The 23,439-nt window shown below is 48.2% G+C and overlaps 1 protein-coding gene across 4 annotated transcripts in view; it reads right to left on the minus strand.

Moving 5' to 3' along the window:
* LOC141273393 (alpha-2-macroglobulin-like protein 1) overlaps positions 1-23,439 on the minus strand; it is a 185,954-nt gene that overhangs the window by 73,056 nt on the left and 89,459 nt on the right. For 3 of the 4 annotated variants that reach the window (XM_073685157.1, XM_073685156.1, XM_073685155.1), the window contains exons 21-22: positions 8,955-9,076; positions 125-368 (exon numbers count right to left, since the gene is read on the minus strand). In XM_073685157.1, coding sequence (XP_073541258.1) covers positions 125-368; positions 8,955-9,076 — 366 coding nt within the window. The remainder of the gene's footprint in view (positions 1-124; positions 369-8,954; positions 9,077-23,439) is intronic. The other variant, XM_073685158.1, reaches the window with a different exon arrangement.

Genomic DNA, 23,439 nt, shown 5'->3' on the forward strand with positions numbered 1-23,439 from the left:
CTGTGGAATTAATAGTGCTATATACTGTAAGTGAGTATAGCACACCCACTAAACTTTAATTTATGCTCCAACTTATTTTAAGGCGAACCTATAACACAATGCAATAATGCAAATCTTTTCTTACCCACGACAGTGACATAAGCTCTCTCAGAATCTTTAAGAATATTTACAGGTAACTTTAGGGAGATGTTTTCTGTTTTAGAATTTCCTATAGAAAAAAAGACATATAACAATTGGAATTTAAAGATCATTATATGCAATACTATATAATCTCCTTCTTCAATGGTGAAATAATGATTATGCTTACCTTGTCTTGCTTGGGTGCAGATCATAGCACTGTAAGACTTCTCCACCAACACCCCACCTGGCTATACACCCAAAGAAAGAGCAGTGATGAATGTATTGAAAGCATTGAAGATGGGTCGTGACTGGGTCTTCCAGCATGACAATGACCCAAGACAGACAGCTAGGGCAACTAAGGAGTGGCTCTGTAAGAGACATTTCAAGGTCCTGGAGTTGGCTAGCCAGCCTCCGACCTGAACCCAATAGAAAATCTTTGGAGGGAGCGGAAACTCAATGTTGCTCAGTGACAGCCCCAAAACCTGAAAGATGTGGAGAAGATCTATATAGAGGAGTGGGCTAAAATCCCTACTGCAGTGTGTTCAAACTTGGTCAAGAACCTACAGGAAACGTCTGATCTCTGTAATTGCAAGCAAAGGTTTCTGTGCCAAATATTAAATTCTGTTTTTCTTTTGCATCTGTGAAGAATATTCAAAACAATCCCATGCCAATCACTGTGCCCTGCTTTTCAGGTTCTAGAGAGATCTTCAATGCACAGTGTAATCCAACTCTTTTGAATACACTGCAGCTTGCAAAGGAGGGGGCCGACAGGCTGTGAGTGACAAATACCTGGCAGCAGCCATGGGGCTGCTGAGACCCCCTGGGGCTTCCAAGCCAAGAGGTCCTTTATATGAGAAACTATAATTTAATGTCAAGTTATGGGAAAATGATACATCCGAATGATAAACCAACCAGATTTTTGGAAACCTAAAGGAATCTAGAATCTTCACTGTCCAGCTAGCAAGATAGGGAGATATGCAGTACAGCCTTTCAGAAGCCCCTAGGGCTACTGTGTTTGGTCTCCACGCGAAGCCGGGGCCCAGCTAGATCCGATGACACCAGAACCAGCTCTCTAGGATCGTCCAGTAAAGAGGTGTAGCCTGTTTTAGTTTTTAGAGTTAAAGCTGAGAGAGACCAGGGTGAGGAGAGTTGAGTCCAGTTTGGAAGCAGGAGTGGGTGGGATCCAGAGAGTTTAATAGTTCCAGCAGTCCCAAGCCCAGAGTCTTATTTCCTGGGAAGGTCATGACATCAAGATGTGTGGGAAAAGTCCATCCATCAAGCCAGGGCCCACAGCCTCCCATGTGGCCGCCCTTCCCCACAAGCCAGGCCTTTCCATCTACACTGGTAATTGACTCTTAAGTTCTGCTTATACTTGTTGTACCATACTATTGTATTTGTAACTCTGACCACTGTATATGTATAACCCTTATGTATATAGCGTATTGTTTAGTGTGCCCTTACAGCAATTAAATATATAATTTAATCTTGGGTTGTTCTTTTATCCCGATCCACGAACCTTACATCTGTGGTTCAGTCCAATGAACACGCTACCGGGCTGGTTTCTAGCCCGATATAAGTCAGTTATATCAAATAGAAACTGGTGGCAGCTCTACCAGGCTGACAAGGCTCTGCTTGACTGAAGCCAGTGAAAGAGCCTCTCAGCCTGTCAGGGGGTGTGAGTGAGTGTGGTGCCACGTCAGTGTCTGAGTGGCCCACCTGTGCTCACTCCCTGGTGCCTCTATGTAACCGTGTGGGCAGGGGGGGACTGTGTAGAACTGTACTGCTCCGTCTGGCGTAGTGTAACATCAGGCGGGTGGCGGGATGTGGATCTATCACAAGTAGTGGCAGCAGAGAGGTTCTGCGGGGTCTCCCTGTTGCCGCTTCATCACATTGGTGGCAAGTGGTGTGGGATCGAGATAATAGCATGTGTGTATGTGGAACGCATACTCACAGATACTAAAGACTGCCAGTAGTAGCTGTTGCTGCTGAAATCTTAAGACCAGCTCAGCACTAGACAGTCAGAGTGCAAATACTGTAAGGTGTGTGGGTGCATCAGGTTGCAGTTCAGTGTCAGTGACCATAGCGTGCAAGGATGGCCAGTGGCACCAGGAGAAAAATCAATGAGATGTCCAATGCTCCAGATGGTAGGGAGGAGGTGGAAGTCTATGTGGCTCCAAAAGGAGGGGAATCCCGCTCAGGCACCCCAAGGAGAGAGTCACCGGGGACCGCCCACCTCCTGACCGTCCCCCCAGGCAGGCAGGCATGGATGACCTTGTGCAAGCTGCCCTGACCAGTCTCATGGCTGGAGACAAAGCCACCTATGAGGCACTCACAGCTGCAGTGGAACGTCTCGAGGTAGCAGCAGCATGTCATGAGGCAACAGCCGCAGCAGAAGGTTAGCGGAAGCGCGAACACCAGAAAAATATGCTTTGGCTCCAGCTCCGGCTGCCGGTCCCAGGCGGTCCCGAGTCCCCTGAGATCTGAGTCCTGAAGCTATAGGTGGAGGACTTCTCCCTGCTGGATAAAGGAGAGGACTTGGACACTTTCTTGCTGGCAATTGAAAAAACCTGTCGTCAGTACCATCTGCCTGAGGACCAGTTGGTCTGGTTCTTAGCCCCTCATCTTAGTGGTAAGGCCCTGTAAATATTCGGGTACCTGCCCAGTGAGTCTACCCTGAGCTATGAAGACATCAAACAGGCTCTGGTCCGGCAGTACAACCTGACTCCTGCAGATCCGGAGTCTGCAGCGGGATCCTGCCCTACTGAGAGCCATGGATCAATGGACCACAGGACTGGATCCACCACCATCCAGCAGCTTTAAGAGCTCATCGCGACTGAGCAGTTTCTGTGGAACTGCCCAGAGGACCTCCAACAGTACCTCCGCGACCGGAAGCCAAAGGGGACTTCTGTAACAGCGACCCTTGCTGATGAGTACTCCAACAACAGGAGTCCAGAGGCCAAGAAACTGGTCGGCTGGAGAGGGAGTAAGATGAACGTGGTGCCTGCTCACCCTGCCCCCAGGCCCAAGGGGCCACCTACCCATGCTTTCCTCTCTCCGCTGGTAGGGGAACCCCGACTGTGTCACCTTTGCAGCCAGCTGGGCCACTTCAAAGCCATGTGTCCCCAGCATCAGAAGGGCCCGTCCCAGAAACCATAGACTGTTTCGTGTGAGTGGGGGTGGTAGGAGGTCCCTTCACAACCTTCAGACTGTCACCATAGGCCAGGGCCATGGGCCTGAGAGACACCGGCGCTGAGATAACCCTTGTGCGGCCGGAACTGGTGTCAGCCTGGGAAAACTCTCACCATCTCCAAGATTGGAGGCATCGAGTCGGCACTGCCCGTCGCCAAAGTGCATTTGGACTGGGGTGCCGGGAGGGGAGTGCGGGAGGTTGGGGTAACTCTGAACTTTCCCGTGAGTGTTTTACTTTGGGGGAAACTTGGGGCGACTAGTGTCCCACTATGTGGCCACTGAACCCCTGAGGCCTAACTCTCCAGACAATGCATGTCCACCCCTAATGTTATGAACATGCCTACTATTGGGGATGTGGGGGTGGATGATGTACCATGTCCCTCTCCCCCGGAGGGGGAGGAGATTAATCATGTCGGCTGTGATAAGGCCTTAGAATATGGCCAGCTGGCAGGCTGGAACAGTTTGTCCTGTGAGATTGTCACAGAAGGGGCAGACAGAGGGCAAACAGCTGCTGCGGAGGAGCATGCCCTGGAGGGTGGGGCAGTCCCAGGAGAGGTAGGGCTCCCAGGTAAGGCCGCATGGCAAGGTTCCCCCACAATCGGAATGTCAGAGGGCCAGAGGAGTCAGTTTAGACTGGAGGCTTGGTGAGAAGCGGAGGAGAAGTGGGTGCTACCCGTGGTCACAGCGGCCGTGGCCACTGTCAATCACAGTGGTAGCACCTGGGCCCCAGGGACCCCTCAGGAGTCAGACAGCTTCTCCCCTTAAAAACCAAGTAGCTGCCGGGTTGGATGGAGGCCAGGATACAGGTCCAGGGGAACTGACAGAAGATGTGGCAGTTTTGTTTATTCTGGCCACGTCCAGTCAGGGGTTTCAGGCAGCGTTAGAGACTGATGACAGTCTGAAAGCTCTTAAGGAGCAGGCGGCACAGCCTCCCTTGGACTCAGACCTCGAGCAGGTGGTCTGAGTCAAAGGGTAGCTGTACCGGGTAACGATCCAGCGAGGTTCACCGGAGATGTGGCCCAGGGACCGACAGTTAGTGGTACCCTATCCATTCAGGGCAGAGTTGTTGCGGATGGCACACGAGATTCCGATGGCCAGACATTTAGGAATCCATAAGAAAAAGGCCAGCTTAGCCCAGCATTTCTACTGGCCAAGGATGGGGGCCGAGGTGGCTGCCTACTGCCTGTTGTGTGACACCTGTCAGAGGGTGTGGAAGGCAGAGCGGCACCCTAAAGCCCCACTGGTAACTCTGCCCATCATTGAAGAGCCTTTCAGAAGAGTGGCTGTGGATTTGATCGGCCCAATGGCCACTCTCAGCAGCTCCAGGAAACGCTTCATACTAACGGTAGCACACTATGCCACCTGCTACCTGGAAGCGGTAGCCTTGTCATCCATTGAGGCTGACAAGGTGGCCACCGCCTCCCTGGAGATTTTCTCCTGAGTGGGTTTTCCCCAGGAAATGCTCACCGACCGGGGGACCCAGTTCATGTCACAGCTGATGGAGTCCCTCTGTAAGCAAATACAGGTGTAACATTTGGTGACCAGCCCGTACCACCCACCAGCCACAGACCAACGGCCTGTGCGAATGGTTCAATGGCACCCTGAAGCAGATGCTTGAGATGTTGGACGACTCCCACGGGCGCGACTGGGAGCGGTACCTCCCACACCTGCTATTTACCTACTGGGAGGTTCCACAGGCTTCAATGGCATTCTCCACCTTTGATTTCGTGTACAGCTGGCGTGCTTGAGGCCCTCTGGCTCTGGTGAAGTAGGTGTGGGAAGGGGACTTAGCCACCCCTGGAGTGTCGATCATCCAATATGTTGTGCGCCTCCTTGACAAAATGCAGTCCTTGGCGCAGCTGGTGCACGACAATATGACGCGAGCCCAGGACGACCAGAAGCGATGGTAAGATCAGAATGCTTGTGAGAAGACCTACCAGGTGGGTCAAAAGGTGTGGGTACTGGTCCCTGTACCCAAGGACAAGCTTCAAGTGGCCTGGGAAGGCCCATACCTTGTGCACCAGCAGCTCAATTCCATGACGTACCTGGTCACTCTGAACCACGCCCGTGGAAGGCGGAAGGCTTTCCACGTAAACATGAAGAAGGAACGTCATGAGCGGGAGACCTGCGCCCTTCCCGTGTGCAACCTGCCAGAGGATGAAGAGGTAGAGACCCTCCCGGTCATGCTAGCCCAAGCTAGGGCAGGTAGGACCATCGAGGAAGTGTAGGTTTCCCACCAGCTGTTGTCGGATCAATGGTGCCAGCTGTGGGCAACCCCGCACGCCCTTCTGGGATTTATTCAGCAACAATCCCGGAAGGATGGAGTTAGCTGTCCATCACGTGGACTCTGGGGATCACCCCCCAATCCGGCGTTCAGCATACTGTGTCTCCCTGGAAGTACAGCAGCACATGCGCCAGGAGATTGACGAAATGCTGAAGTTGGGGATCATCCAACCCTCCAGCAGTGCTTGGGCCTCGCTTGTGGTCCTCGTCCCAAAGAAGGACCGGACAACCAGGTTCTGCGTGGACTACAGGGGGCTCAATGCTGTCACGGTCACCAATGCGTACCTAATGCCGGGCATCGATGACCTGCTTGATCAGTTGACCGGGGCCAAGTACCTGACCATCATGGATCTGAGCCGGGCTTATTGGCAGAATCCCCTGACCCCAAGGCATGGGAATGCTCTGCCTTTATCACCCCATTCGGACTGTACGAGTAAACGGTGATGCCATTTGGCATGAAGAATGCCCCTGCCACTTTTCAGCGGATGGTCAACACACTGCTCAAGGGACTCGAAGGGTACACGGCCGTTGACCTGGATGACATTGCCATCTTCAGTCCCACCTGGGAGGATCACCTGGAGCATCTGGCACAGGTGCTTGGGCGGATGAATAGGCAGGGTTGACCATTAAACCGGAAAAGTGCCAGCTGGGTATGAGTGAGGTCCACTACCTGGAATACGGGGTACGAGGAAGAGCTCTGAAGCCAGAGCCCGGGAAGGTGGATGCCATTGCATCCTGACCTACCCCCAGGACCAAGAAACAGGTGATTTCCTTCCTGGGCACCGCCGGGTACTATAGGAGGTTCGTAACACAATATAGCAGCCTGACAGACCTCACCAAGAAGAAGCTGCCCTCTACAGTGAATTGGACAAACGACTGCGAGACGGCCTTCCAGGCACTGAAGGCCGCCCTTTCTAGCTCCCCGGTACTACAGGTAGCCGACTTCACATGGCCGTTTTTAGTACAGACCGATGCTAGTGACTTTGGCCTCGGTGCAGTGCTCAGCCAGGTCAACACTACGGGCCATGAACACCCCATTTTGTTCCTGAGCTGGAAGGTCCTGCCGAGGGAGGTGGCCTATTCCACGATGGAGAAAGAATGTCTGGCAATTGTGTGGGCTCTGCAGTGTCTGCAGCCATACTTGTACAGACGTCAATTCACTGTGGAAACAGACCACAATCCACTCAGCTGGTTACACACCGTGTCCGGAACGAATGGGAGGTTGCTGCGCTGGAGCTTCGTGCTCCAGCAGTACCACTTCGCCATTCGCCACAAAAAGGGCCGTGAACATGGCAATGCCGACAGCTTATCCTGACAAGGGGAAGTTGCAGACGGGCGTGTGGAGGAACACCGGTTGGTGCTACCCCCTAGCGCCCTCTAAAGTGGGGAGGTGTGAAGAAGAATATTCAAGACAAACCCATGTCAATCACTGTGCCCTGCTTGGCAGGTTCTAGAGAAATCTTCAATGCACAGTGCAATCTGACTCTTTTGAATACACTGCAGCTTGTAAAGGAGGGGGCCAACAGGCTGTGAGTGACAAATGCCTTGCAGCAAATAAAGTGACAAATGCTTGGGGCTTCCAAGCCATGCGGTCCTTTGAGTGAGAAACTATAATTTAACGTCAAGTTATGGGAAAGCAATATATCTGAGTGATAAACCAGCCAGATTTTTGGAAACCTAAATGAATGGAAAATCACATCATTGCTTTCTTCATTGCCCAGCAAGCAACAATAGGGAGCTTTGCAGCACAGCCTTTCAGAAGCCCCTAGGGCCACTGTGTTTTGTCTCCACGCATAGCAGGGGCCCGGCTGGATCCGATGACACCAGAACCAGCTCTCTAGGATCGTCCAGTAAGGAGGTATAGCCTGTTTTAGTTTTTAGAGTTGTAGAGAGAGACCAAGGGGAGGAGAGTTGAGTCTAGCTTGGAGGCAGAAGTGGGCGGGATCCAGAGAGTTTAACAGTTCCAGCAGTCCCAAGCCCAGAGTCTTTTTTCCTGGGGAGGCCGTGACATCAAGACGTGTGGGAAAAGTCCATCCACCAAGCCAGGGCCCACAGCCTCCCATGTGGCCACCCTCCCCAACAAGCCAGGCCTTTCCATCTACGCTGCTATTTGACGCTTTAAGTTCTGCTTATACTTGTACTATACTTTTGTATTTGTAACTCTGACCACTGTATAACCCTTATGTATATAGCGTATTGTTTAGTGTGCCCTTATGGCAATTAAATATATAATTTAATCTTGTGTTGTTCTTTTATCTCGATCCACAAACCTTATGTCTGTTTTTCGGTCCAACGAACACGCTACCGGGCTGGTTTCTAGCCCGATATAAGTCAGTTATATCAAATAGAAACTAGTGGCAGCTCTACCAGGCCGACAAGACTCTGTTTCACTGGAGCCAGTGAAAGAGCCTTTCAGTCTGTCAGGAGGTGTGAGCGAGTGTGGTGCCACGTCAGTGTCTGAGTGGGCCACCTTTGCTCACTCCTTGGTGCCTCTCTGTACCCGTGTGGGCAGGGGTGGGCTATGTAGAATTGTACCAATCTGACCTTACGTGTCCTTGAGGGGGGTGAGGAACGTCACGTTGGTGCAAAGGGTAGATCCATATCATGTACTGCGTCTGGCGTAGTGTGACATCAGGCGGGTGGCGGGGTGTGGATCCATCACAAGTAGTGGCAACAGAGAGTGTCTGCGGGGTCTCCCTGTTGCCGTTTTGTCACATACAATGACCCAAGACACACCGCCAGGGCAACTAAGGAGTGGCTCTGTAAGAAGCATTTCCAGGTACTGGAGTTGCCTAGCCAATCTCCAGACCTGAACACAATAGAAAATCTTTGGAGGGAGCGGAAACTCAATGTTGCTCAGTAACAGCCCCAAAACCTGAAAGATATGGAAAAGATCTATATAGAGGAGTAATCCCTGCTGCAGTGTGTGCAAACTTGGTCAAGAACTACAGGAAACGTTTGAGCTCTGTAATTGCAAGCAAAGGTTTCTGTTCCAAATATTAAGTTCTGCTTTTCTATTGCATCAAATACTCATTTCATGCAATAAAATGCAAATTAATTATGTAAAAATCATACAATGTGATTTTCTGGTTTTTATTTTTAGATTCTGTCTCTCACAGTTGAAGTGTACTTATGATAAAAATTATAGACCTCTCCAAATACTTATTTTCCCCACTGTATAATGTGCACAACCTTTTCTGGTTAGATGGTCACATGGCATATTGAATCCCTACTTTCCTTCCCAAAGGCCACAAGGAACTTTAAGGGAGCATTACTTTTTCAAAAGTACTGTATATGCCATAAATGACAGGTGTAGGTTGTACTTAAAACATTTCCAACAAATGAGAGATTGAGGTTCTCACCTTAACAATGAGTGGCTTTATCACTGTGTCAACATTTCCCTGTGTAGGAACAAGGGGTACCTCATTATTACACAGATCTGGGGTGTTCACAGCCTCGGTCCTCACAGTAATGTTCACCTCTCCTAGAAGATGTTATGGGCCAAAATTAGAAATCTTGAAATATTGCAGTTTTCACATTGGTCGCTTGTCAATTTAGTTGACACTTTCTGCTTTGTAGAGTTCATCTTTTATCTCTTGTGTAAATAATGGGTAATTAATAAAGCTCTTAGTCTCAAGGAGAGGACATTCTTAATCCTAATAGGTAGTGATGAGTGAACGCGCTCGCCACTGCTCGGTACTCGCCCGAGCATCACTGTACTCGATGAGCTCGGCGAGTATTTCCAGGTTGCTCGGGTGGGAACTAGGGTCCCCTCCCTGCATGTTTGGTGCTTTTTAGAGAGCATATGAACATGCAGGGATTGCCTGCCACGCACTGTAATTCTGTAGCCATGTTGGTTGTGGGCATTACAATAATTGGCTGGCCGCACAGTGTCGCCAGGTGTATATAAGACCGGGCGCCGCCATTCTCTTCACAGTCTACCCCGGAATCAGGCAGAGTAGGGAGAGCAGCTGCTGCATCAGGGGGAGATTTGCTTCTTCATAGTTAGAATAGGTATTCCACAACATATATCTATATCCATCTGAACTAACAGTCCTTCTGATGACTAATCCAGCTGCATATAATCAATGCTAGAATGGCAGTGTATGTGGCAGACTGCAGTGTATAATACAGCACAAGAGGGTCCATTGAACGTCCTGTTAGTCTAGGTATTCCACAACATATATATATATATATATATATATATATATATTTATATATATCAGAGTTAGGCAGGCAGTGTAAACGGCAGACTGCAGTGTATAGTACAGCACAGGAGGGTCCATTGAACATCCTGTCTGCTGCTGCTGTAATAATTACAGATATTTATAGACAGCCCCAGATATCAGGGGCCAGGACAATTTTTTTTATCTTAATACTGATTATTTGCTTAAAAAGCAATCCAATAAAGCAACACCATTTTTCTGCTCCATTTGCTTGTTGTCACTACAGAATAAAGCCAGATCTGTTCCATATTTCTGCAATAAAAATCCAGAAATTTAAACTGAACGTGGAAAATATTGGCCTCCTTTTCCATTCTGTTGCAGTGTGTCGGTCAATCTATTCACACTAAGTGTCTGTGAAGGATTGTATTAGCAAATTACAGGCATGCTATTTAAAACCGTGGTTCTCTATCAGACATAACACCTATAAGAGGGTTCCAAAATCAGACATTTCTTGCATTTTCATTCCATTTCAGTGTGTCGGTCAAGCTATTCACACTAGGTGTCTGTGAAGGATAGTATTAGCAAATAACCGGCCTCCTATTTAAAACCGTGGTTCTCTGACAGCCATAACACCTATAAGAGTGTTCCAAAATCAGACATTTCTTCCATTTTCATTCCGCTGCAGTGTGTCGGTCAAGCTATTCACACTAGGTGTCTGTGAAGGATAGTATTAGCAAATTACAGGCCAGCTATTTAAAACTGTGGTTCTCTGTCAGACATAAAACCTATAAGAGTGTTTCAAAATCAGACATTTCTTCCATTTTCATTCCGTTGCAGTGTGTCGGTCAAGCTATTCACACTAGGTCTCCGTGAGGAATAATATTAGTAAATTACAGGCCTACAATTTAAAGCCGTGGTTTTCTGTCAGACATATCACATATAACCACATTCCAAAATCAGCCATTTCTCGTGAAAGTGATAAATATTGTCCTCCATTTAAAATGGGCAAAGTGCGTGACAAGGGACGGGGAAGTGGATGTGATGGTGATGGTGCATGCAGAGGCCGAGGACGTGGCTGTGGGCAAGGTGAAATTGTGCCACAACAAACACCCACATCTTCTCGCTCGACCTTCCTGTCCCAGTTACTAGGAGACCACAGAGCACCACTATTGAACACAGAGCAGTGTGAAAAGTTTATTGGTTGAATAGCAGATAATGCTTCCAGTCTCTTGGCCACCTCCACCTCCACCCTGTCTTCCACACGGTCAAGTCTCAGTAGCTGTGAGTCTGGACCGCAAATTCCTCACCCTGATTCTCCTTCCTCACACCATGAGGAGTGCCCGGAGACCACTGATACCACACTTGGACACTCAGAAGAGCTGTTCACTTTTCCATTTGTAGATTCGGGCCTCTCGCACGGCCAGCTTCAAGCGAGTCAAGAGGAGAACTCATGTAGCGATGCCCAAATATTGGAGCAGCCACGGTCACACAAAGGCGACGGTGGTAAAGTGAAATTACTGTTGCAAGAGGTGGATGATGATGATGAGACACAATTGCCAGAAAGTCAGAATGAGGACCATGGTGCAGAAGTGGAAAACGATGTGGTGGATCTTATAGTAACTGATCCAACCTTGCAGGGGGACAAGCAGAGCGAGGACAGCAGCACACAGGGGGAGGGAGGCATAGCACCACAGCAGGTAGGAAGAAGCAGTGCGGTGGCTGCAGACACAAGGAGGGAAAGCACTCCTCGTAACGCCAACACAAAGGAAGTTGGCAGTATAACTGTTAGGTTTACCCGAGTCTGGTTATTTTTTAAAGACTCTGCAGATAACCCCAAAAAGGACATTTGCTCCACCTGCCAGGAGAGCATCAGCATGGGTAGCAAAACTAGCAGCCTGACCACCACCAGCATGATAAGACACATGGCAGCAAAGCACCCGACTAAGTGGGCCGAACCCCAGGGTCCAGCAACAGTGTCTGCGGGTGACACCACTGCTTGTTCCTCTGTTATGCGTGCAAGCCAATCCCCTGTCCATGGCGCATGCCAAGATGCCTACTGCCTTGCACATGTAATTGCACACTCTCAAGAAGCACAATCAGCAAGCACATCCACGTCCTTGTCCCAGCGTAGTGTTCAGTTGTCCATACTCCAGTCCTTGGAACCCAAGCGCAAATATGCAGCTAACGCCCCACAGGCCACACTACTAAATTCATACATTTTGTGAATGCTTGTGCTCAAAATGTTGCCTTTTAGGCTCATGGAAATGGAAGATTTCCGCAACCTGATGGCGGCGGCCGTCCCTCAGTACTCGGTCCCCAGTCGCCACTATTTCTCCCGGTGTGCCGTCCTCGCATTACACGAGCACGTGTCCCACAATATTAGACGAGCCCTCAACAACGCAGTTACTGGGAAAGTCCACCTAACCACGGACACGTGGACAAGTGCTTGTGGGCAGGGACGATACATCTTGCTGATGGCAAACTGGGTTAGCATAGTGTAAGCCCGGACCCAGTCGGACCTTGGGACGGAACACGCCCTCCCGACGCCGAGGATTGCGGGCCCTCGGTAAATCAGGGTTGCCCCCACATTCTGCAGCTCCTGCACCTCCTCTTCCTCTTCAGCACCCATCTCTGAAAAGACCACATCAGTTGCAAGCTGGAAGCACTGCAGCACTGCCTCGGCCAAGCGGCAACAGGATGTGCTGAAGCTAATATGCTGAGGTGACAAACCACACAACGCTAAAGAGTTGTGGATAGCTCTGAAAGAGTAGGCAGATCTGTGGCTGACACCGCTGACCCTACAGCCAGGCATGGTTGAGTGTGACAATGGCCAGAATCTGGTGGCGGCTCTGAGGCGAAGCTAGTTCACATACGTACCATGCCTGGCCCATGTACTTAACCTTGTGGTTCAGCGGCTTCTCAAACCCTACCCGGATCTGCTGGATCTGCTTGTCAAAGTACACCGCCTGTGTGCCCATTTTAGAAAGTCAGCTACAGCTTCTGCCGCCATTGCCGTGCTTCAGCAGCGTTTGCAGCTTCCAGCTCACCGACTGATTTGCAATGTCTCCACATGTTGGCACTCTACATTGCAAGTGTTGGGAAGGATTTGTGAGCAGAAGAGGCAGTTGTTGACTACCAGCATCAACAAGGCCATCGGTATTCAGGTCAGACTCCACACATAAAGCCTCAGGAGTGAACATGGATGTCTGACATCTATACCATCCTCCAAACTTTGAGGGCTCCACCAAGATGGTGAGTGGCGATGACGCCATAATTAGCATCACAATCCTGCTTCTCTGTCTTCTGAAACTCTCTCTGCTCACAATTAAAGAGGATGCATTGCAGGCGGAGCACGATGAGATGGAGCAAGGAATTATACAGGGTGGTTACACACTGCCCAGCCTCATCTCATCCCAATGTGGATTGGGTGACAATGAGGAAGAGGAGGAGGAGAAGGAGGAAGAACAGGAGCTAGTTTCCTGCGCTATAGACGGTACATGCACAATTGTCATACCATCTGTTTAGCGTAGATGGCCTGAGAAAGTGAGGAGGAGGAAGAGGAGGAGGATGAGGAGGAGAGCATGGTCAGTCATCCTCTTGGTGAGGACACGGAAGTCTTGCCTCTTTGCAGTGTGACACACATGGCTGGTTTTATGTTACGCTGTCTTTCCCGTGACCCTCGCGTTGTCCAAATTTTGGGTGACAGTCATTACTGGTTGGTGATGCTTCTAGACCCACGCTACAGGGAGAACTTTATGTCTCTTATTCCCTTGCAGGACAAATCTAATAAAATGGTGAAGTAGGAGTAGTGTTGAGCCACCCCCGTAGTGTTCGGGTTCGGTTCGGTTCGTCGAACACCGGGATGTTCGAGGAACTGTTCGTCGAACTGTTCGTCGAACACCTTAGAACACCGTCGAACACCGTTAAAACCAATGGCAGGCAAACAAAAACACATAGAAACACATAGAAAACACCTGCAAAGGTGTCCAAAAGCTGACAAACTGCTCAGAAGACACTCTCTTTAAAAAAGCCGGCCGGCAAATTCAGCAGCGGCATGCACCGGTACCCGACAATTTAGACAAGAAGGAATAGAGCATCACACATAGATTAGATAGATAGAAACATGTCAGTCACACATATAAGAAGCACAGTGACAGTGTTGGTTACTGCACTTGTCATTTAGTGTAAAGGATTTATTAAAAAAAATATTAGTGTTTTCATGCACCGTCTCTTTAAAAAAGCCGGCCGGCAATTCAGCATCTGTACCCGACAATTTAGAACAGAAAGAATAGAGCTTCACACATAGATTAGATAGATAGAAACATGTCAGTCACATATATAATAAGTACAGTGATAGTGTTGCTTACTGTACTTGTCATTTAGTGTAAAGGATTTATTTAAAAAAATAATAGTGTTTTCATGCACTGTCTCTTTAAAAAAGCCGGCCGGCAATTCAGCAGCGGTACCCGACAATTTAGAACAGAAAGATAGAGCATCACACATAGATTAGATAGATAGAAACATGTCAGTCACATATATATGAAGTACAGTGATAGTGTTGGTTACTGTACTTGTCATTTAGTATTAAAATAAAGGATTTATTATTAAAAAAATTGGCGTGGGGTTCCCCTTAATTTTAGGCTCTAGCGGAGGTTAAGCAGACGGCTGGGGCAGATGTTTGAAGCCTGGGAAGGGGGTAATACCCACGGAGCTTCCCAGGCTACTAATATGAGCCCCCAGCTGAATACATAGCCTTTACTAGCTATTAAAATGGGGGACCCCCCAAAAAAAATGACGTGGGGTCCCCCCTAATTTAATAGCTAGCAAAGGCTAGGCAGACAGCTGGGGGCTGATATTAATAGCCCAGGAAGGGAGCCATGAATATTGGCCCCCTCCCAGGCTAGAAACACCAGCCGTCAGCCGCCCCAGAAATGGCGCATCCATAGGATGCGCCAATTCTGGCACTTAGCCTCGCTCTTCCACGCTGCCCTGGTGCGGTGGCAGGGGGTAATAGGGTTGGGGTTGATGTCAGCTTATAATGCCAGCTGACATCAAGCCCAGGTTAGTAATGGAGAGGCGTCTATAAGACACCCCCATTACTAACCCCATAGTCAAAGTTAAAAAAAACACAAACACCCAGAATAAAGTCCTTTAATTGAAATAAAGACACAATTCTTTATTGTTCTAAATTAAACCATACTTACCATCACGCCCATTCCAGCTGAAGCCAACGATCTCCTGCAATAAAAGAAAAATAATAAAGCAACCTCATCCTTACCTTTCCATGGTTCCCACGACAGCTTCAGCTCTGCTACATCGAGATAACAGGCTGGACCGCAGCAGAACGCTGCCATCCAGCCTGTCATCCCGCAGACACTGAGAAGCGCAGGCTTGCTTGCGCTGCTCAGCGTCTCTCTGTGACGACATCCAGATGAGCCGAGTTCATGTCCAATGAACTCGGCTCACCTCATGCACGTCACTGACAGCGTGGGAAAATTCTCACGCTGAAGCGCTGATTGCAGGAGAATTTTCCCACGCTGTCAGTGACGTGCAGGAGGTGAGCTGAGTTCATTGGACATGAGCTCACCTCATGCACATCACTGACAGCGTGGGAGAATTCTCCTGCACTCAGCACTTCAGCGTGAGAATTTTCCCACGCTGTCAGTGACGTGCATGAGGTGAGCCGAGTTCATTGGACATGACCTCGGCTCATCTGGATGCCGTCACAGCTAGACAGTGAGGAGCGCAAGCATGCCTGCGCTTCTCAGTGTCTGCGGGATGACAGACTGGATGACAGCGTTCTGCTGCGGTCCAGCCAGTCATCTCGATGTAGCAGAGCTGAAGCTGTCGTGGGAACCATGGAAAGGTGAGGATGAGGTTGGTTTATTATTTTTCTTTTATTGCAGGAGATCGTTGGCTTCAGCTGGAATGGGCGTGATGGTAAGTATGGTTTAATTTAGAACAATAAAGAATTGTGTCTTTATTTCAATTAAAGGACTTTATTCTGGGTGTTGTGTTTTTTTTAAATACTTTACTAGAAATTCATGGCGGTCATGTCTAATACTGGCGTGACCCCATGAATTTTGGGCTTGGGGCCAGCTGATAATACCAAGCTGGCCCTAACCCCTTTATTACCCAGTGAGCCACCGCACCAGGGCCCTGGATGAGTTGGGTACAGCGCCAGAAGATGGCGCTTCTATGAACGCGCCATTTTCCGGGGTGGCTGCGGACTGCAATTTGTAGCGGGGGGGGGCCCAGAAAGCTTGGGCCTCCCTGCGCTGCAGATTCCAGCCCCCAGCTGCCTAGTTGTACCTGGGTGGACACAAAAATAGGGCGAAGCCCCACGTACTTTTTTTTTAATTATTTCATGAAATTCATGAAATAATTAAGAAAAAAAGGCCTTCCCTATATTGTTGTGTCCGGCCAGGTACAAATAGGCAGCTGGTGGTTGGGGGCAGCCCGTTCCTGCCTGCTGTACCTGGCTGGACACAAATATAGTGCGAAGCCCCACTTCAATTTTTTTAAATTATTTCAGGAAATTCATGAAATAATTTAAAAAAAATTGACGAGGGGCTTCGCACTATATTTGTGTCCAGTCAGGTGCAGCAGGCAGGAACGGGCTGCCCCCAACCACCAGCTGCCTATTTGTACCTGGCCGGACACAACAATATAGGGAAGCCATTTTTTTCTTAATTATTTCATGAAATAATTTAAAGAAAATTGACGTGGGGCTTCGCCCTGTTTTTGTGTCCAGCCAGGTACAACTAGGCAGCTGGGGGCTGGAATCCGCAGCGCAGGGAGGCCCAAGCTTTCTGGGCCACCCCCGCTGCAAATTGCAGTCCGCAGCCACCCCGGAAAATGGCGCGTTCATAGAAGCGCCATCTTCTGGCGCTGTACCCAACTCATCCAGGGCCCTGATGCGGTGGCTCACTGGGTAATAAAGGGGTTAGGGCCAGCTTGGCATTATCAGCTGGCCCTAAGCCCGAAATTCATGGGGTCACGCCAATATTAGACATGACCACCATGAATTTCTAGTAAAGTATTTAAAAAAAACACAACACCCAGAAAAAAGTCCTTTAATTGAAATAAACACACAATTCTTTATTGTTCTAAATTAAACCATACTTACCATCACGCCCATTCCAGCTGAAGCCAACGATCTCCTGAAATAAAAGAAAAATAATAAAGCAACATCATCCTTACCTTTCCATGGTTCCCATGACAGCTTCAGCTCTGCTACATCGAGATGACAGGCTGGACCGCAGCAGAACGCTGCCATCCAGCCTGTCATCCCGCAGACACTGAGAAGCGCAGGCTTGCTTGCGCTCCACAGTGTCTCTCTGTGAGGGCATCCAGATGAGCCGAGTTAATGTCCAATGAACTCGGCTCACCTCATGCACGTCACTGACAGCGTGGGAGAATTCTCACACTGAAGCGCTGAGTGCAGGAGAATTCTCCCACGCTGTCAGTGACGTGCAGGAGGTGAGCTGAGTTCATTGGACATGAGCTCACCTTATGCACGTCACTGACAGCGTGGGAAAATTCTCCTGCACTCAGCGCTTCAGCGTGGGAGAATTCTCACGCTGAAGCGCTGAGTGCAGGAGAATTCTCCCACGCTGTCAGTGACGTGCAGGAGGTGAGCTGAGTTCATTGGACATGAACTCACCTTATGCACGTCACTGACAGCTTGGGAGAATTCTCCTGCACTCACCGCTTCAGCGTGAGAATTTTCCCACGCTGTCAGTGACGTGCATGAGGTGAGCCGAGTTCATTGGACATGAACTCGGCTCATCTGGATGTCGTCACAGAGAGACGCTGAGCAGCGCAAGCAAGCCTGCGCTTCTCAGTGTCTGTGGGATGAGAGGCTGGATGGCAGCGTTCTGCTGCGGTCCAGCCTGTCATCTCGATGTAGCAGAGCTGAAGCTGTCGTGGGAACCATGGAAAGGTAAGGATGAGGTTGCTTTATTATTTTTCTTTTATTGCAGGAGATCGTTGGCTTCAGCTGGAATGGGCGTGACGGTAAGTATGGTTTAATTTAGAACAATAAAGGATTGTGTCTTTATTTCAATTAAAGGACTTTATTCTGGGTGTTTGTGTTTTTTTTAACTTTGACTATGGGGTTAGTAATGGGGGTGTCTTATAGACGCCTCTCCATTACTAACCTGGGCTTGATGTCAGCTGGCATTATAAGCTGACATCAACCCCAACCCTATTACCCCCTGCCACCGCACCAGGGCAGCGTGGAAGAGCGAGGCTAAGTGCCAGAATTGGCGCATCCTATGAATGCGCCATTTCTGGGGCGGCTGACGGCTGGTGTTTCTAGCCTGGGAGGGGGCCAATATTCATGGCTCCCTTCCTGGGCTATTAATATCAGCCCCCAGCTGTCTGCCTAGCCTTTGCTAGCTATTAAATTAGGGGGGACCCCACGTCATTTTTTTGGGGGGGTCCCCCATTTTAATAGCTAGTAAAGGCTATGTATTCAGCTGGGGGCTGATATTAGTAGCCTGGGAAGCTCCGTGGGTATTACCCCCTTCCCAGGCTTCAAACATCTGCCCCAGCCGTCTGCTTAACCTCCGCTAGAGCCTAAAATTAAGGGGAACCCCACGCCAATTTTTTTAATAATAAATCCTTTATTTTAATACTAAATGACAAGTACAGTAACCAACACTATCACTGTACTTCATATATATGTGACTGACATGTTTCTATCTATCTAATCTATGTGTGAAGCTCTATTCTGTCTGTTATAAATTGTCGGGTACCGCTGCTGAATTGCCGGCCGGCTTTTTTAAAGAGACGGTGCATGAAAACACTATTATTTTTTTTGATAAATCCTTTACGCTAAATGACAAGTACAGTAAGCAACACTTTCACTGTACTTCGTATATATGTGGCTGACATGTTTCTATCTATCTAATCTATGTGTGAAGCTCTATTCTGTCTGTTATAAATTGTCGGGTACAGATGCTGAATTGCCGGCCGGCTTTTTTAAAGAGACGGTGCATGAAAACACTATTATTTTTTTTGATAAATCCTTTACGCTAAATGACAAGTACAGTAAGCAGCACTTTCACTGTACTTCGTATATATGTGGCTGACATGTTTATATCTATCTAATCTATGTGTGAAGCTCTATTCTTTCGGTTCTAAATTGTCAGGTACAGGTGTATGCCGCTGCTGAATTGCCGGCTTTTCATGTTTCACTGTTGGCACTGTTCCCATCGATTTGGGCAATCACTGTAATGCCACAACCACCATGGCTGTGGCATTACAGTGAGTGGCAGACAATCCCTGCATGATTGGTGCTCTAAATAGCGCCAGACATGCAGGACACGCTTTTGGTGCACGAACAGTTATCGAACATAACCTCGAACAGCCGAATTTTTTGCAAATCGTTCGGGTTCGTCGAACAACTCGAACACCGCCCAAAACAGCTCGAATTTGAGATTGGCGAACAGTTCTAGTCGAACACCGCTCATCTCTAAGTAGGAGAAGGCCCTTGTTGAATTATTTAAAAAATTCCCATCAGAAAACGCTGGCGGCAGAGATCACAGTTCGTTGGACAACCAAGTAGTACAGGCGAGAGAGACACAAATGCAATCCAGCAGAGGAAGGGGAACACTGTCAAAGTTCTGGGACAGTTTTCTCAGACCCTCCCAGCGGACAGGCCCTGAGGCGCGGGGTACTCTCACAAGGAGTGCAAAGTTTGGGAAGATGGTGAGGGAGTACCTTGCCGACCATACCAATGTCCTCCGTGATTCCTGTGTGCCTTATAATTATTGGGTATCCAAGCTAGACACGTGGCATGAACTGGCTCTCTACGCCTTGGAGGTCCTGGCCTGTCCTGCTGCTTGCGTTTTGTCAGAACGGGTTTTTAGTGCCGCTGGTGGAATTATAACCGATAGGCGTATCCGCCTGTCAACTAAAAATGCTGACAGGCTGACTCTTATAAAAATGAACAAGGGCTGGATTGGGCCAGACTTCTCAACATGTCACCGATAGCAGCGTAACATAAACTCAAATACAGTGTCTCTTTTTTGGGAGGTCTAACTTTATTCTCATGCACCTCTGTCTTCACACCCAGACATGAGTATACGCTTCCTGATTTTGTCTATTTGCTCTTGTCCTCCTCCTTTTCCGGATTCTCATCCTCCACCACCATATCACCACGATATGTACCATATCAACATATCTACGTCTCTTGCAAGGGGCATTTTAGTGCCTCCAAATTTTTGGCAGCCTTTGCTTCAGTGCATAGGCAAACAGTATGGGAGACCCACTTCCTAATAATGGGAACATTGTTTTCAGGAAGCCCTCCAACCTCTACGTCTCTTGCAAGGGGCATTGGAGTTCCTCCAAATTTTTGGCAGCCGTTGCTTTACTGCATAGGCAAATAGTATGGGATACCCACTTCCTAATAATGGGAACATTGTTTTCAGGAGGCCCTCCGACCTCTACATCTCTTGCAAAGGGCATTGGAGTGCCTCCAAATTTTTGACAGCCATTGCAGTCACTGCATAGGCAAACAGCATGGGAGACCCGCTCCTTTCTAATGGGAATATGTCATTACTGAGGCCCACCTCTATGTGTTTTTAATTTGTTATTGGGTTTTTTCCTAAATTTGGTGAGCCATCGGACTCACATCATACCCTTTAACTGTATAGCAGACCCGTTCCTTTCTAATGGAAACATGTTGTTACTGTGGCCCTGCTCTATGGGCATTACCACTATAGGAGACCTGCTCCTTTATAATGGGAACATTTGTTTTTACTCTATGTCTCTTCAAAAGGGTTTTGGGTTGCGTCCAAATTTTTGGCAGCCGTTGCAGTCACTGCATACGCAATAACAGTATAGGAGACCCACTCGTTAATAATGGGAACAACAAAGCATAGCCGGCTGATGGCTCTCTAACAATAGTGAGGGCCAACTGCTGGCCCTTTAAGAATAGCAAGGGAAGCTTGATGACCCTATAAAAATAGGCTTTGTGACTTTCAGAATCCCTCCATCATAAATGAAACAGGATGTGTTTGATGATGTGTCACACACCACATGGCCAGATAAAGTTGTAAAATTTTAAAATAACATTTCCCGGTGAACGCATTTGTCTTAAAAAATAAAGTAAAACAACAAAAACTTAGAAAAATAAAAACACAGTAGGATATTTGTTTAGTATAAAAGCCAGACTCACCAATGTAACCTCAATGTAATCACATTGTTCAGCTCCTGCACCTCCTCTTCCAGTTTGGCCTCCATCTTTGAAATGACCACATCAGTCACAAGCTGAAAGCACAGCAGCACTGCCTTGGCCAAGCGACAACAGGCTGTGCTGAAGATAACATACTTAATGCTTAGATGACAAAAAGTTTGCGCTATCATGAACTCTCTTGATGGAGAAGTCAGGGCCCTCCCGAGGATTCTCTGGTGGGACCGTCCAACCATGCCGAGAAGCTGTCCTGGCTAAGAAAAGTGTGTGGGAAGGTTCCCGGACACTCTATGGCTTCTTTTTTACTGAGGTGAAAACCCAGCCAAACACGAGGAGGACATACAAAATCCTTGCAGATGTTATCCTTGCTGGGATTTGAACCTAGGATCCCAGCGCTGCAAGTCTTCAGTGCTAACCACTGATCCAATGTGCTGCCGTTCACATTCTGATATCTAACAGGCTGGAGAAACTTGCACCTACTGCCACTCTGTCTTCAGCTCCTTTGTGAGAATGTATTTGGGCAGTCACACAGTATACCATAGGGGATGGCTTTGCTACTGGTACTGGGGGCAGTGCTATTACCATAGCGTCGTACCATAGTTCACTGGAAATATTCCAGGCTGGTAGGAGGCAAGCAGATTCCCATAGAAAAGTACCAGCAGTAATGTTCAGGGACCCTTGCTTGTGGAAGGTGGAGACGATACCGGGAGAAATAGTGGCGGCTGGGGGCCGAGTATGGACACCCAGCCACCGCCATAAGGTTGTGGACAGCTTCCGCCTCCACGAGCCTAAAAGGCCACATTTCAAGTGCAAGCAGCTGTCAAAAATTTGGCAGTATAGTATTGCAGCCTGTGGTTGGGTGTCTGGCTGCATACTTGCGCTTGCATTTCAAGTAACAGAAAACTAAGCAAATGGTGGCCTCTATCATCATCATGGCCTCACCTCGGCACTATGAACTCTCCCGAAGGAGAAGCCAGGGCCCACCGGAGGAGTCTCCGGTTCTCTGGTGGGCCCGTCCAACTCTGCCGAGAAGCAGCCCTGGCTGAGAAAAGTGTGTTGGAAGGTTCCCGGACACTCTATGGCTGCATTTTTAATGTGGACTGGCTCCGTACCATCCCTGGCCACATTCACCTGTTCATGTGTTTGTGGTTAGGCGGTCCCTCCAGGAGGTTCTGGACAGCTTCCGCCTCCATGAGCCTAAAAGGCCACATTTCAAGTGCAAGCAGCTGTCAAAAATTTGGCAGTATAGTATTGCAGCCTGTGGGTGGGTGGCTGCTGCATACTTGCACTTGCATTCAAAGGAATGGGGTAGGGACAACTGAACGCTATGCTGGGACAAGGACGTGGACGGTGATTGTTGCAAGTCTGCAATGACAGGTGCATGGCGGGAGGCATCTTCGCATGCGTCAAGGATCACTTATGATGGGCACACTTTTAGGCAGTGACCTGGGAGTCAGAGATGCTTGCGGGGGTCTTCCCCATGCTGTTCCCATGTCTTTTCAGCACTGTATGCATGTGTCTGATGATGTGTCACACACCACATGGACAGATAAGGTTGTAAAATGTTAAAATGACATTTCCCAGTGAATGCATTTGTCTTGGTTGAAAGCAATTCAAAAGTGTAAAAACGCATCAAAAACGCTACGTGTGAACATAGCCCAAGGTGTGGAGAAGCATTTTTGGTTTTGTTTATTTATTTTGCCTCATATACAAGTCATTACCCTGGAAAGGATGTTCCTTAACATTTTTCCCTGGAAAATCCATTTTGGTTTCATTTTTGCATGTTTTATTGTCCGTAAAAGTGGCGTAATGCCTATGACCCACATTGTTGACAACTGTGATCTAGGCATTCGAAATGCTTCCAGGGGTCTTTCCCATGCAGTTCCCATGTCATTTGAGCACTGTTTCCATCGATTTGGGCAATTTTTAGGCCCTCTGCAGACTGCCGAGGGAAGCCACCGAGAAAATACTCGAGTTTCCCATAAACTTACATTGGGCTCGTTTCTCGGTTTGAGCACTCGAGCATTCCAATTTGCTCGACCCGAACAACGAGTACCCGAGTATTTTAGTGCTCTCTCATCACTACTAAAAGGTCATATGGTCAAGTGTTTTCTTCAGATAAGGGAATATTTTTGTTTATCTTACAGGTCCCATAAACTATTTGTACCACTGTATCAAAAATGGAATATGATTTAAAATAGTTCTTTCCACTTGGAAATGGATGAAAGCAAGCAATTAATGGATACCATGATGCTATCTGGTATGCTGGCACACTGATGCCAAGATACAGAAGGATACATAAGTTTTCATAATTTCCAATGTAATTATTTTTTATCTTTGTATATATTGCAATATTTTATGGACACAGTTGAAAATAATGTTGAAAACTGTTGCAAAATCTCAGTCGATATCCATTGCAGATTTAAAACAAAAATAAACAAGTGGTAAATTGTTTTTTGCTTATTCATTTTAGCTCAG

The sequence above is a fragment of the Phyllobates terribilis genome, unplaced genomic scaffold (genome assembly GCF_046119375.1).
Source record: "Phyllobates terribilis strain yellow unplaced genomic scaffold, ASM4611937v1 Scaffold_5__5_contigs__length_657084704, whole genome shotgun sequence".
NCBI lineage: Eukaryota > Metazoa > Chordata > Amphibia > Anura > Dendrobatidae > Phyllobates > Phyllobates terribilis.